General features: G+C 45.7%; 1 protein-coding gene across 3 annotated transcripts in view; it reads left to right on the top strand.

The window, feature by feature from the left end:
• Nucleotides 1-15,700, top strand: part of CLIP3 (CAP-Gly domain containing linker protein 3) — a 199,709-nt gene that overhangs the window by 136,085 nt on the left and 47,924 nt on the right. For all 3 annotated transcript variants that reach the window (XR_011302001.1, XM_069644314.1, XM_069644313.1), the window contains exons 4-7: nucleotides 777-870; nucleotides 1,797-1,958; nucleotides 5,739-5,857; nucleotides 7,039-7,275. Coding sequence is in view for 2 of the 3 variants with exons in the window: in XM_069644314.1 (XP_069500415.1) it covers nucleotides 777-870; nucleotides 1,797-1,958; nucleotides 5,739-5,857; nucleotides 7,039-7,275 (612 nt within the window). In the remaining variant the exon portion in view is untranslated. The remainder of the gene's footprint in view (nucleotides 1-776; nucleotides 871-1,796; nucleotides 1,959-5,738; nucleotides 5,858-7,038; nucleotides 7,276-15,700) is intronic.

Raw genomic sequence — 15,700 nt, 5'->3', positions numbered from 1 at the left:
ATCTGCCTACTGACCCTTGTATGAGAAAATATAGGCCTGAGAGACCCAAGAAGGAGAGAAACACTACAAAAAGGAATTGAGGGGGAAGCACTACGACCCTAACCTTTGAGTCCTACAGTTTTTGAACATTTCTTTATTTTTATCACTTTTGATTACAGAGAGACTGGGAACTTTTCTGTTGGTTGTATCTACAAAAACACTTTACTTTGGAAAGAGATCATCCTTGCACGGTTGGTTTAAGTTATTAGTGTTGGGGACAGAGGTAGGCTTTTTGAGCCATGCCAGTGATGGACTTTATCACTTTGGAAATTCTGACAATGTCCTTAGTTTTCTTAAAGCCAGGGAAGACCCCTCTTAGTTTTAGGGACAGAGAGGCATGTTTCCACCCCTTTTTCATATAATAAAGGTTTCTGTCCAAAAACATGCCACCATTGTGTCCGAGCATTACCTCTGCACCCTCACAAATACCTACATGCTTCTAGTTCTTCCCCATCTCCGTAAGCACAATTGTATTTATCGGAATCTTCGGTCCTTTGAACCACCCTCTACATAACATTCAGAATGCCATATCTTTATTATGGGCATTACTATATATTGTGAACAAGAATGTGCCTCGCCAGAGCTACATCTGAGGAATGTCAAAACCTCCCCGCTCCCTAATTTATTAAGCCTATCTATTGATTCAATTATTTTTTGGGCATTTATATTTTATTATTTAGCCTGACCAATGACTTCTTTTCTGGATGTTCTGAGTTGCCTTTTCTTCTTTGTTCCAGATCCTTAAGCGTGGAGGCCACGTCAATGATCGTGATGGGCTGACTGACATGACCCTCCTGCACTATGCCTGCAAAGCTGGTGCACATGGCGTGGGTGAGAAAGTAGAACACCAATTCTTTATTCTGCAGGCAGGCATTAAATGTCCTTTTGCTCGGATGAGAGGAAGCACAGAAGCGTCCCATATCCTCAGGCCCCTCCTATCCCCAATTTACTGTTTAATGTGTTTTCAACTCTTTGGCCAGATTTGAGTTTTGTAACAATGGCCGGAGTAAACGTACATGAATGCAATAGACCAGGAAAATTATTTACCCCATTGCAAAATAGGAATATCCCCCGGTGACCAGAAGCTATATCTCACTGATGTAGTTCAAAGAAGCTGAAACATGTCTGCGGTCTCGTGCATAAGGGTTGCGACGTAGCAGTTCAAGCTCGACTGCCCCATTATGGGTGGAATCAAGCCTGATTTTCATATGGTCTTTCCCCTTCTGTAATGGCAGAGCCGGCTGAAAAACGGTGGTCGGGCGGATTGCCCCAATTAGTGTTAGTGGTTTACATTTATTCAAAACCTTTTAGCTTTCACTTATCACTGTTGCAAATATCCCACACTGACTTTACTCGAAGACTACGTAGAATAGCTTCAGCTGTTGCGGTAGTGTCAGAGACAACATAGTTTTGAAAACTCTGCTCCTCGGCTCTACTGAGATAATTTTTCTAGTGTGGGAATCGCCCTAACTAAACTAGCAGCTGGCAAATCACACCATGCTACTCCCTCAGTAGATCTAATTGCACCGTTCTAAGTGGGCAATTTGGGACCCACCACTGGGTTAGGCTTCCGCAATACCCAGTGGTGGCTGAGCTCCTAGTGGGTCCTCCCTGACGGAGGGCTCTACCACTAGCAAAAACCCTGGCAGCCTTACCTCTCCCTTACCTGTTCCTTTACCAGAACGCATGCATCTCTCCTGCCTGTCCTTAACATTGGGAACTACATTTCACTTAGTATAGGAACTTCCATTTTGCAGGTGATCCAGCAGCGGCTGTTCGGCTGTCCAGCCAGCTCCTCATGCTGGGAGCCGATGTCACACTGCGCAGCCGGTGGACCAACATGAACGCCCTGCACTACGCAGCCTACTTTGATGTTCCGGAGCTGATTCGCATCTTGCTCAAGTCATCCAAACCCAAAGGTATGCTCCACAGGAAGGAACTTGAAACACATATGTAGAAAGGGGATGATTGTGCCAGGGGATGTAAAGCAGAGTGAACCTATTCAATCACTATAACATGACATGATATATAATAATATAATATAATGTAATATTTTATAATATAATAGAACTATGATATATAATATGATTAATATATAATATGATTAATAATGATTTAGTGCTGTATAAAATCCTATTAGCATAACATGAAATAATATATATAATTAACTGAACAGAACTCCTTGTAGGGACTTTCCATCAGGATTATTACAAAGAAGTGGTGTCTATGTGTTAGTCTTAGCAGTGCATGGCGGTGGCGCAAGTTATGGTTGCGCAACTTATAACTAGCCAGTTTGTTTGGCTTTTCGATTTTACCCTGCAACCATAATGTAATAAAGCTTTTTCAGTGAATTTCATAGGTTTTTATTAGTGCAATTTAACCATAACATCCCTTTTTAAAAAACGTTTTTTCACTGAATTTCAATGGTTTCTGTAAGTGAAAATGTTTCATGATGTTTCAGCACTGTATAAAGGTTATTAATAATTCCTCTTTTAACATATATGAAAGGACTATAAACCTCCTTAACAAACATAATGTTTGCAGCGCATACCAATGTGCCATTTATAGCAGCACATGCTGGGGATGCAAGCCAGGGTGGAATTGCATGGGGCATGAGGCTTGACCATGACCCCAGCCCCACCATACCACCCTTGTTCTCCACTGTGACCGATAGTGCTCACAATCCATGGGGCATGGGTTTCGGCCATGCAGCAGGCCCCAAAAAGCAAATCAGAGTACACAATGCTCCTTGCTGTGGACGAGGACCAGGCCCACTGCCCAGTTATATCACTATTGTTTGTACATACATTTTGACATTTTGGAAAAAATAAAACACAGGACAGATTTTAAAAAGTATGATTTTAAAAAGCATGCTTTCATGTCCTTGCTGATGCTCCTCATGTAAGTTTGCTGCAGCTCTTCGGGCTGGAGCCGCAAGCAGAATTTATTTTCCCATTCAAGCCTATCCTGATTTCGAAAATGTTACCACATAACCGGTCCCTGGTGGCCACGTCCCCTTTAGTCCCATTGCCGGTCCCCAATGACCATAGCCACTGGCCAGATTGTCCGGAGCATCGCCGAAGCTATGCCTCTGGCATCAAAGTTATATCACTTTATTTTGTACCTGTCCTTGCCAGGAGCCAGGTCCACTGCCCAGTTTAACCACACAGCAGGTCCCTGGTGTCCATGCCCACTTTAACCCCATAGCCGGTCTCTGGTGGCCATGGCCAGTGGCAAGATTGTGCGGGGCATGGCACAATCCCCATTTAAGCCTAACCTGATTTCAAAAACTTTGGGACCCCCCTTCAATTTTGCCCCCTCTTGACAAAATCACTTCAAACCTTGCACAAACATTCAAAGTTGGGTCTATAGTATGTTTGCAAACCTTTGTGTAGATTCGTCAAATGACATCAAAGTTATAAGCCATCCAAAAATGTTGGGACCTCCGCGTTATTTTTGTCCCCTTGACAAACGGCATCACACTTTGCAACATGCATTCAAAGTTGGGTCTATATCTTTATAACACAATTTTGTGAAGTTTCGTTGAATAGCGCCAAATTTATAAGCCATCTAATAACTGCTCTTCACCAACCCTGCACGGATGTCCTCAAACATTTCTGAAGTTTATTAACATCAAAGCAATGTCCCCAAACATTTCAGATGTTCGCGGACATCAGAGAAGATAAAGCACCCAATTTCTGACCTTTTCTGGACATATCCCATCCCAGTCACTCCTCACCTGCCTGAGATAGTTTAATCCGTTTGACAAGTGTAATGTTGTGTTTTGAATATGTTTTTACCAAGATGTTCGCAGATTATGGTGCAGTTCGCAAATCCAACATGGTGTCCATTTCAAAAATGTTGACGCACCTCATGTTTTGAATCGACCAATCAGTGGGCGCGTACAATGTCCGCAAACGTTACGCTGCTCCCTGGTTGACTCAGAGGTGTCCTCAGACACAGAACCAGGAAGTAAGTTCGCAGACCGGTCCGAGATATCACAAATTTATTTTGACCTATTTTGGGCATTTTCAAAAAATCTACTGGTCGGATTAACACCAAATTTGCAAAAGCACGCTTTCGGGACCAGACCGCTGCTCGTCTGGCAAGTTTGGTACAAATCCATCCAGCGGATTGGGCTGTAGATGCGAGCAAAATTTGTTTCCATTCATGTCTATCCAGATTTTAAAGGTTTTGGGCTCCCCCATTATAACCCCCCCCCCTTTGATGAAATCGCATAAAACTTTGCAAAATAACTCAGAGGTGGCTGTATAATTTATTTTGCAACGTTTTGCGAGGATTCATTGAGCAGCGCCAACGTGATGAGCCGTCCAAAAGCTGTTCTTTCTATAGGTTGATCAACATAACCATAACTACAGGGTCAGTACCTCAGACCTTGTAATGCACAAAAAATTTGGCAACTTGGTACAGCACATATATATTTATATATGTTGATCTATGTGGCACCACGTAACGGTATGCCTATCACCTCTACGTGGTGCCACAGAGATCAACATTATATATTCTGTAACAAGTAGCCTCATTTATTTGAATGTTTAAAGTTTGGTATTGTACTTGTTTTGTGTGTGTATATATGCAACCTATTAACATAATACATTTGACCATAAAAGAGGGACCAGCATATAGCAGCATGTACTGCATGGCTTGGCCATTACATTCTATGGAAGTATCACCCTAGCTAAAACAGCTGGTGGGGAGTGCAGGATGAAGGGGTAAAAGTAACAATGACTCATAACACCCACCATTCAACACAGCATGCAGGTCAAATTTCCATGGGTGCTTCACTAAAAATATGAAATGAGGATAAGTATTATTTTTTCACATAACAATTATATTTTGAAAAGCCGCCGTACCTGTCTAATTAAATTGCTGGACATACAAAAAACGTCACGAATACAAACTATTTCATCAGTTAAAATACATCACAATAATCGTACATATAGAATGTCATACAGTGCAATGTGAAATGTGCAAAATTCTATTTATGCATCACACTACAATCCAACCCTGCGTATGTTTTTGGAATACATTCAGTGCAATACCAATACATGAAGATCCTCAATATTTGAAAATACTGAAAACAAAACCTTAGTCTTTAAAAAGTCCTCATTGATGTGAAACAAACATCAACAACAAAGGAAAACAACCGTAGTCTGCTAGGCGAGACAGATATTTATGTATTTATTTTATTTGCATTTTTAAAGCGCTCACACAGCCCGGGGGTATTGAGGCGCTGTTACAGGAATATGTCCTAGTTGCGTATTTATGACGTACTTAATACCCAGAGGTTTCTAAGCGTGGACTGAACCTGTGTTGTTTCATGTCGTCTTGTTTCCAAGGCGAGCACGTTGCCGCTGAGCTATCCTCCCGGGATATAACACTGTCTTCCAAAAGTGCGCTTTTCCAAAGGGTTTAGTAATTTCCCTTCATCGTAGTTTCAACAACTGTTTTCATCAGGACAGCTGTATCCATTGTTAAACAGAAAACAAAATATACAATTTGAGAAAAAAATGACTTTATTTTACTATCTATTTTCTTGTTGAACATGTGTAACATGCATAAATTGCTACTCTTACACTTGACGGGAATTCAAGGCAAGTGTGCTCATGGGGGCATTGTCAAGTGCTCCGATTACTGTTGAGAATTAACCTTGTTTTTTCGGATCGTGTCTGATGCAGTGGTGAATACTACATGCAGTGACTTTAACCACGGAACGGCCCTGCACATTGCGGCATCCAACCTGTGCCTCGGAGCAGTAAAGTGTCTGCTGGAGCATGGCGCCAATCCCACCGTAAGGGTAAGGACAGAATGAGCGCAGGTCAACGAGGAAGCATGCAGAAGGCTGACACGAACACTCTCCTTAGTGTTAGGGCTGGTAGGGGGGGGGCAGGACCGCTAGGAAGAGAAAGTAAGAAAGAATGGCACCAAATCGCTACATACAGCTAGGACCACTGGACCCACGGGCTGGCAAGATTAGAGCTTGAAGAAGAGAGGTGTCAATCACTCAGAAGGAAGTGTGTACTGGATAAGGGGTAACCTATCATTGGGCACTACCTAGAGAGGGGACAGCTACCATGAAGTGAGAATGCCCGCTACCACATAAACAAGGCCTTATGCACACAGTGATGACTCAGGGAATAGTGGGCCTGCTAGGAATAAAGCTTGATGGACATTATGAGGATCACATATTGGGAATAAGCGAGTGCAGGATTCACAGAAGGAGACATGTAGGATGGCGTTGTCAACCCGGTAAGATGCAGTATGAGTGAGGGCAGCGCTGCCAGGAGGAGACAGACCATGTGGGAGAGTAGGCCTCAGCACTGTCCGGGTTAGATCTGAGAAAGGAGAGGGGCTGCTGGGTCGTAAAATTCAAGAGGAACTCTCCACCCACACTGTTAAGTTACCATACTTCCCACAGTCTTTGGGGCTAAGGATGACATTTTAGGGATACAAATGTGTGGAGTCTTATTTATTTATTTGAATTTTATTGTTCATTTATAACGCGCTTAATACCAGCGAGTGATTTCTAAGTGCGGAATCAGGATTCGAACCTGTGCTGCACCGCGTTGTCTTGCTTCCAAGACAAATGCGTTGCCCCTGAGCTATGTCAAGGGGAAAAATCAACAATAAGCATTAAGAACTACTAAAACTTCTGCATGAGCTGTGCCAATGGCAAATGAAACTTGTAAACATTGATGGGAAACCTGTAAACAAGATACCAATGGGATTAACTGCCATGCTCATTATAGCATTTCATTAGAGATCCAACACCCGTATGGAATCAACTTGATCCAGCTCAAACCATTGGTAACCTGTAGAATGGAATTCGCTAAAAGTAAACGAATGAGGGAAAAGGCCTGTATGGGGAAATATGAGGGGAAGGTGCCTAGCCCTAGAGCAGGACATATTTCTTGTGTGTGGTAAAAATATTAGCCAAGTGAAGAGCAGGTTAATAGAGTCTCACTCTCTGCCTTGCAGAACAGCAAAGGGCAGAACCCGTCTGACGTGGTGCCTGACCCTATGGACATGACCCTGGACAAGGCCGAGTCTGCCATGGTGGCCAAGGAGTTGAAGCAGCTGCTCCTCGATGCAGTGCCACTGAGCTGCAACCTGCCCAAAGTCACGCTGCCCAACTATGACAACATCCCCGGCAACCTCATGCTCATCTCTATTGGTCTCAAGCTGGGCGACCGGATCCTTGTGGATGGCGAAAAGGTAAATGGTATTCTGTGATGTGTGTGTTACTATGCTGTTCAAATGTGCCACAATCATAGTCCATGTGTCTGTGTGCATGTATTATGTTATACACAACATTTTCTTTTTATAGTTGTGTCTCTGCAACGTATGTGGCTGTATACTAGTCTGAGGATGTGCCGTGTGTGAGTTGAGGGTGGGGGTGACACGTCTATGAGGTGTACAGATGTGACACAGTCAGTGATTTTGTGTATGTGTGTCTGTCATATGTGCAGCTTTGTTACACTCAAATGCAGTGTGCTTGTGTCTGCCTGCCTTTCTGCCTCTATGCCCGTCTGTCGAATACATATATATATTTCTGAGGCTTGTGGAATCTGCTTAGATCACATGCTGTGCATAGGCCGACATCTAGTGTTACAGTTGTTTTCGAAACTCGAAAAGGGACGTCGGCAGGGCGTGCCAGTAATACTATCCCTAGTGTGACGTCCACTGTACCCATGATCCCCCACGTGTCGAGGTCCCTCAGATTGTTTTTTTCCACCATGCTAGACGGACAAGTATAGCAGAGTTCCTTTCGGCGATAAGCCATTAACTTTTCACAATTACGATAGTATTTCTTTCTATCCTTTCATCGGCTGCCGAAATACCACGCCGGTGAAGAAAAAAAACTGCCAGTCAGAGACCACCGTGCCGGACAGTTTGGCCTCGGAAGGCTGCCCCAGGCCTCGGCCCAGACAGTAGGGAGAGAGGGGGGAGGCCATTTTAGAATTCATATTCTCCCCTTCCTACACTTTGTTCACCCAGCTGACATTTCCATAACCCATAATTATGGAAAATACACCATTTAAATTTTGCCCTAAGTGTAATCGAAAATTCCCCTGGGTGGACAAACACTTACTTTGTAATTTTTGTCTCCCAAGAGACCACATCGAAATGTCTTGTTGAGCTTGCAGGCTCTTCAAGCCTAAGAGGTTAAAGGACCGCTTCACGAAACGCTGGGCCCACAACGCCAGGCAACTCGAGGCCATGGAGGTAGAGGGAACCTTTAGCGATGGCAGCGACGCCGTACTTTCGGAGGGCAAGGGCAACGGAGTAGCTTTAGCTTCTCAAGCACAGACCCCCGACCCCGTAGGACAGGCCGGCGGCCATGTTGTGGGGACTACTCCCGGCGGCGGTAGCGCTACAAAAAGCACACACTACCAAGCACATAAGCCCTAGTCGGGATTCGACAAAGGAGTTGAATACTCAACAACGTTCGACACCCCGAGAAAGGTCCACCGAGTCCCGGTCCTCTGGGCAATCTCGATCAAGATTGCCACACGACAGGGGTCAACCGTCGAAAGACGGCAAGGGGGTCACTCGAAAAACTCCTTTCGAAGGCCGATTGTCCGTGGACGAAGCCTCAGCTACCACACCCGAAATTCAATGCTTGACATCGGATAAAGCGGCAGGCCCCAAGAAGTCTGTGAAACACTCCTCTGGGCCCCAGGGTGGGGAAACTCATCATAAAAAGACCTCTAAAACCCCTCACAGGGACAAGAGCCCTCTTAGGGAGAAGACACCACAAAAGGGAATATTATCCAAGGCCATAGAGAAACCTAGAGACTCTAGACCGAAAATGATACCTCCCACTGATGAGGATTTGGGTATTTTCCCCCAATCTATTGTGATCCCAAGTTCAAAGGAATGGTCTTCTCAAGATATTGATAGGGTAATGAGAAGAATGACCTTCATGGCCAATTTTTATGAAAAAACCCAGATTACTTTCAGAGTTTCCACTCCACTCCTCTCACCTCAGCCTCTTCCGGCTCTCAAGCCTCTGCCTTACCCACTCAACCCCTTTCTAAGAGGTCTTGCTCTCATGTCCCCTTACAAAGTACAGTTGTATTATGGGGATGACAAGGACCCAGAGGCAGACCAGGAGGCTAACATGTACTCCATAGATTCCCCTCTTAATTAGGACACTCCAGTGGTCGATTCCCCTGTCGATAATCAACCCCTCCTCAATGAAGTCTTAGCCAAAGCGGCGGAACACTTCCAAAATCAGTCCAACACAGGATACAGCCTTCCTTAGAAGCACCCAATCTCACACGGGCCTTTAACCCGCGTGTGGAAAAACGGTATCCAGTCATTTTTTCGAAAACATAGTTTCGAATGACAAAAGTTCTGAAAAAAATGCATCAAAAAAATGAAGGTTTTTTACTAAAATGGGTGTTAAGGGGTATAAAACAAGGTTTGGAGGGGGACCCCTAATTAAATATTTTTAAAAAAATGCATTTTTTCGGTGCATTTATATTTGAAACTGCCATTCTAAACTATAGCATTCGAAAATATCACTACAAACCTGAAAAACTATTCAGGCCTGCACCATCGGACCCTTTATATATAAGAGGCCAATTGAGACCAGACTCACTGGTTGTTACCACAACTAGAAAAAGAGCAGACACACCCCTTGCTTCCTCCGAGGCCCCACCGGATAAGGAAAGCAAAAAGAATATATGCCATGGGCAGAAAGGCTGCTTCCTCTGCGGCCTATCAAACTAGAATAGCCAACAATGCAACCCTTTTGGCTAGTTATAACTGCCATAAATGAGAGGAAATTTCTGCGTTACTTTCGTCCTCCCCAGAGCCACTCAAATCACAACTAGCTCAGCTGGCAGCAGACGGAAGGGCCGTATCTACCTGTCTCCTTAAATCAAATTTCGATGCAGCGGACAATGTCGAAAGAGTCATTGCAGAGGGGACTATTATAAAGAGGCATGCATGGCTTCGCCAGTCAGACCTTAGGCCAGAAATACAAGCCAGCCACTCTAATAAACAAGCCAGTGGAACCTAACGTGCTCTTCGGGAAGGCCGTGGAAGACGCACTTAAGACTGCAAAGGACGAGCATGACACTCTAAAATCTTTAGGTCAGCTCACAAACAAGCCTACTTTTCAGAGGAGTAACGGTAATTTTCGCCGTTTTCGGGGCCAAAATTCACAAAGAGGATCTGGCTTCAATCAAGGCCAAGGTTCCTATGGGAATAATGGAGGACAAGCCTTCCAAGGCTATCCCACAGGACAACGCATAGGTCGTGGTTGGGGGAGAGGCCTTACTCGAGGTGGCACCCCACCTCAGAGCAAGTGACACTCCCTCCAGGTACCCTCCCATGCATCTCCAGTAGGACGACGGATTTCCAACTTCACATACGCATGGGAGGGTATCACCTCGGACAGATGGGTGCTGTCCATGGTAGCATGGGACTACTGCATAGAACTACTTCAACGTCCTCACGACCACCCAGCACAACAGAAAATCCACTCAGAGGAACATCAGCAGATCCTTCTAGAAGAAATAACTATGCTTCTTTTAAATGTCGCCATAGAAGGGGTCCCAGCCAATCAGGTAAACAAGGGTATTTATTCAACTTACTTCCTGTGCCAAAGAAAAATCTAAAAATGTGCCCTGTATTAGATTTACGCCCAGCAATAAAGTATGTCAAGCCACAAAAGTTCTGTATGACTACGGTACAAGAGGTAATCCTGCTACTAGAAAAGGGGGAAAGCATGGCAACAGAAAGGTTCTTGCGTTTCAACATAGTGAACAAGCCCCGCCAATTCAAAGTGCTGCCCTTTAGAATAGCCTCGACTCCAAGGGTGTTCACAAAGGTACTGGCAGTAGTGGCAGCGCACCTGCGCAGGAGAGCAATCCCAGTGTACCCTTACCTGGACGACTGGCTCATAACAGGGGAAGCACCTCCTGATTTGCAGACAAAACATCCAAACAACAATCAACCTCCTATTTCAATTGGGCTTCTCCATCAACGAGAAAAAAATCAAGCCTAGTGTCAAGCACTTTCCTAAGAGTTGTCTTAAACACAGAGGAAGGATTGGTCATGCCCTCAGAGAAAAGACTAAAAAATGTGTTACTGCAAATACCATATTATCAGGCCGGCCGCCAGATAAGGGTGCGCAAAGCAATATGTTTAATAGGCATGATGGCATCTTGCATTTATCTGGTTCCTCACGCGCGCCTGTCCATGCGTCCCATACAGGAGTGGTTGGCGAAAGAGTGGTCTCAGGCAAAAGTGATCAGTGGGACGATGTAGTGGTTGTTTCACCAACACGTGTACAAAATCTTTGCTGTTGGACGAGAGAAAACCTAACGTGAGGGAAACCCTTCTACGACCCACAGATACAGGCAGTGGTCACAACGGATGCATCACTGGCACGGTGGGGGGACTCACTACCTTCACCACACAGCTCATGTTCTGTGGTCTCACGCTGCAGCTCAGAACCACATCAATGTGCTGGAACTTCTGCCAGTATTCAAAGCCCTTCAGGCATACAAACCCCATTTAACAAACCTGTTGGTACAGGCCCTAAGAGATAGCACTACAGCAATCGTTTATATCAACAAACAGGGGGTTACACGTCATCCAAATCTATCCAGACTTTAAAAAAAATCCTGAAATGGGCACTAAAACGGAAAAAGTTCCTGTCAGGGGAACTCAACGCTCTAGCAGACTCATTGAGCAGCAATCAACTGCCAGAGGAACACGAGTGGCGTCTACACAAAGAAGTCGTAGAACACCTCTTCTCTCAATGGGGTTTCCCAACTAGACTTATTCGCCACAAGTGAAAATCGTCAATGCCCAGACTTCGGGTCCAGGTTCCCCCAGCCAGGCTCCAAGGAGAACGCCCTATGGATGAGCTGGTCAGGGAAATTTGCTTGCGCTTTTCCCCCAACTCCTCTCATGAGGAAGGTGGTGAACAAGTTACACAACGAACCCATGACGCTTATCCTAGTTGCTCCTATGTGGGCAAGACAACCATGGTATCGACATCTGCGCAAACTGGCGATGTGCAATCCCATCAAACTCCAGTGCCAGTACAACCTACTCACCCAGCACGAGGGGCTAACAGTGCCCCCACAGCCACACTCAATGAACTTGGCAGCATGGCTCCTGAGGTCATAGAGTTCGGGCATCTCAACCTGCCACATAGATGCATGGATATCTTGAAAGAATCAAGAAAACCAAACACTAGGCACTGTTTCTTTGACAAATGGAGACGATTCGTAATTTGGTGCCAGACTAAGCAGATCAACCCCATAGAATGTACTCCATCCAACATTCTAATTTATATGCTCCACTTGCTAGATTGCTAGATGCGGGGTTAGTGTTTAACTCCCTAAAAGTCCACCTGGCGGCTTTGTCAGCCTACACCACTTCCCATAATAAGGTCTTGTGGTGGAAAGTACCGGTCATCAAAGCATTTATGGAAGGGGTAAAGAGACTCCACCCTCCAATTTCTAACCCACCGCCATGTTGGACCTCAATGTGGTACTCGTTAAGATTATGGGACCCCCATTCGAGCCTATGCACAAGTCTAGTCTAAAACACCTGGTAGAAAATATAGGGCGCCTGGCGGAGTCCTGATTTACCCAGGTGGGTATATGTACAAAAAAAAGGAATAATCAGGATGAAGAAGATCCTACAAGTAAGCCAGTTGTGTCGTGCATGTATGTTTATTTTACATTGACACAGTCCTTTTTTAGTTCATTCAACAATTTATTTTACAGGTCTTTCGATAAGCACGAAAGTTTTTTGGCATCAAACGGACAAAAGTGATTGTGAACGGTTAACACGGGTTAAGTGTCAACCTCTGATGTATTGATGCTGTGCATAGGCCAACATCTAGTGGAAGCTGTGGAGTATTATAGTTGTTGTTTTTGAAATTTGAAAAGGGACGTCGACAGGGCGTTCCAGTAATACTATCCCTAGTTAGACTTCCACTGTACCCATGGTCCTTCACGTGTCGAAGTCCCTCAGATTGTTTTTTTCCACCATCGTGGACGGACGCTATTTTGCAGAGTTCTCCTTTCGGCTTATCGCCATTGATTTATACAAATTACTGATAGTTCTTACTATCCTTTATATTCCGTATCACCGACTATCGAGATCATCCGACAGCAGTGAAGAAACGACCTTGAAGACTCCTGTCAACTGATCCGTCCGGCCCTGGAAGGCCACTTTGGGCTTCGGCCCACGCAGTAGGGAGAAAGAGGGGAGGACATTCAAGAATGTATATGCCCCTTTTCGTACATTACACTCGCCTAGCTGCCATGTCATTCCGTTATGGATAGGACCCCTTTCAAATTTTGCCCTAAGTGCAACAAAAAGTTCCCGTGAGTCGGCAAGCACCTTGTGTGCAACCTTTGTCCCCCTCGGGACCATGTCAAAGGGACCTGTCGAGCGTGTAAGCTCTTTAAACCCAAGACGGTGAAGCACTGCTTAGCCAAATGCTCGGCCCACCACGCCATGCAGGTCGAGGCAACCCTGGATGTGGAGGGGATTTTCAGTGACGGCAGCAACGCCACGTTATCTGACGACAAAGCCAACGGGTATACTCCGGTTTTCCAAGCGCAGGCACCCAACCCCATCAGACAGGCCAGCGGCCTTGTTAGGGGGATGACACCTGGCGGCAGTGGCACTCTCACAAACCCTTCCACTAAGCACACGGCCGAGACTCGACACGTGGGTCGAACAAAGGCCAATGCACAACGTCTAGGGAAAGGTCCGTAGAATCACTGTCCTCTGGGCACTCCAGATCCAGGTCGCCACAAGACTGTTGAAAGACAGAACAGATGTCATGAGTAAAACCATTCCCGAACGTCGCACGTCAGCAGACAAGACTTCGGATCAGCCGATGTAACCGAAATTCAACATTCTTTGTCGAAAACGGTGAAAAACCATATACAGGCGGGACTAGACCATTTTGTTAAAAAGCACGTCCCAGAAGGCCTAGTTAAAGTTAAGGAGCCCAAGAAGAAAGGTCCCCTAACTACCCTCAGAGGGGTAAGGAGCTACAGGCACAGATTCACTGTCTTCAGCCCTAAAGAGAAGGCCCAGCCCTCACCTTCCACTCAAGATCAGGGAGTTCCATTACACCCTTCAAACCCTATGTTCATTCCTAGCACTGCCCAATAGTCTTGTGAGGATATTGATAGGGTCATGAAAAGGATGACCTTCATGGCAAACATTTATGAAAAAGACTGTGCTTATTTTGACAGTTTTCACTCCACCCCATCCACTACAGCGGCCTCTGGTTCACAGTTCCCAAGGTTGGCCACTGCTTCTGAACCCCCTCCTAAAAGGTCTCACCCCGATACCCTAGCGCAAGACCCCCCAGTCATTGACCTGTATGACCCAGACACTGATGCTGAGGACCTCTATGTACATCAAGAGGCCGCAGACCCTTACTATGGGGAAGATGATGATGTTGACCCAGATCCAGACATGTTCTCCCGTCAATCACGATCCTCCTGTGACGGATTCACCTATAGATAACCAGCCACTACTAAATGACGTGCTGGTCAAGCCGGCTGAGCATTTCCAGATAGCAACACAGGAAACTCAACAGGACAAGGATATTGTTGACGATATTTTGGGGGTTAAGAAGGCTGTCCCTCAGTTCACCCCCCTCCTGCGGTCTATTCAGCAAAAGATGCAACACTCGCTGGAAACACCTAATCAGACGTGGGCGGTTAACCCCCACATAGAAAAGCAGACCCTCTATAAATCGGGGGACAGGTCAAGCCTGACTCTCTCATTGTTATAACTACAAGGAAGAGTGCTGGTACACCCCTGGTCTCCTCTGAGGCACTTCCGTACAAGGAGAGTAAGAAGCTGTATACGTTGGGGAGGAAGGTCGCCTCTTCCGCTCCCTTTCAGGCTAAGATAGCTAATAACTCCACTCTTTTAGCAAGGTATAACTTCCATAAATGGGATGAGGTCTCAGCTTTGTTGTCGTCAGCCCCTGAACCCCTCAAGACACAATTGGCCCTTGTGGCTTCAGAAGGAAGGGCAGTTTCAAGCTGCTTGTTGAAGAGTAATCTTGATGCCGCAGACAACGCCGGCAGAATCATCGCAGAGGGAACCATTATTAAGCGTCACGCTTGTTTACGCCAATCCGGCTTCAAGCAAGAGACGCAAGCACTCTTCTTAATATGCCAATTGAGCCCAACGTACTCTTTGGAAAGGCCGTTGAGGATGCCTTGAAAACTGCAAAAGAGGAATATGATACACTGAAGTCATTCGGCCAGCTGAACAACAAACCCACTGGCCAGAGGTGTAACAGTAATTTTTGTCGCTCAAGCAGACAAAATTCCCAGAGGGGTTCAAGCTGCAATCAAAATCAGGGAACATCCTGGGGAAACAATCAAGGCCAGGCCTCTCAAAGTTATCAGAGAGGACTGCGCAGATCCTGCAGTCGGGGAAGAGACTCCTCCTCTAGAGGTGGTACCCCACCTCTGAAACAGTCACTACCCGCTTCAGGTGCCCTCCCATGCCTCTCCAGTAGGAGGACGCATTTCAAACTTCACCCAAGCATGGGAGGGAATCACCTCAGACAGATGGGTGCTGTCCACCGTGGCGGACGAATATTGTATAGAGCTCCTCGAGT

This window comes from Ambystoma mexicanum, chromosome 2p (assembly GCF_040938575.1).
Source record: "Ambystoma mexicanum isolate Mex_15411 chromosome 2p, UKY_AmexF1_1, whole genome shotgun sequence".
NCBI lineage: Eukaryota > Metazoa > Chordata > Amphibia > Caudata > Ambystomatidae > Ambystoma > Ambystoma mexicanum.
The sequence above is the reverse complement of the archived record's forward strand: the minus strand, read 5'-3'. Positions and strand labels throughout refer to the sequence as shown.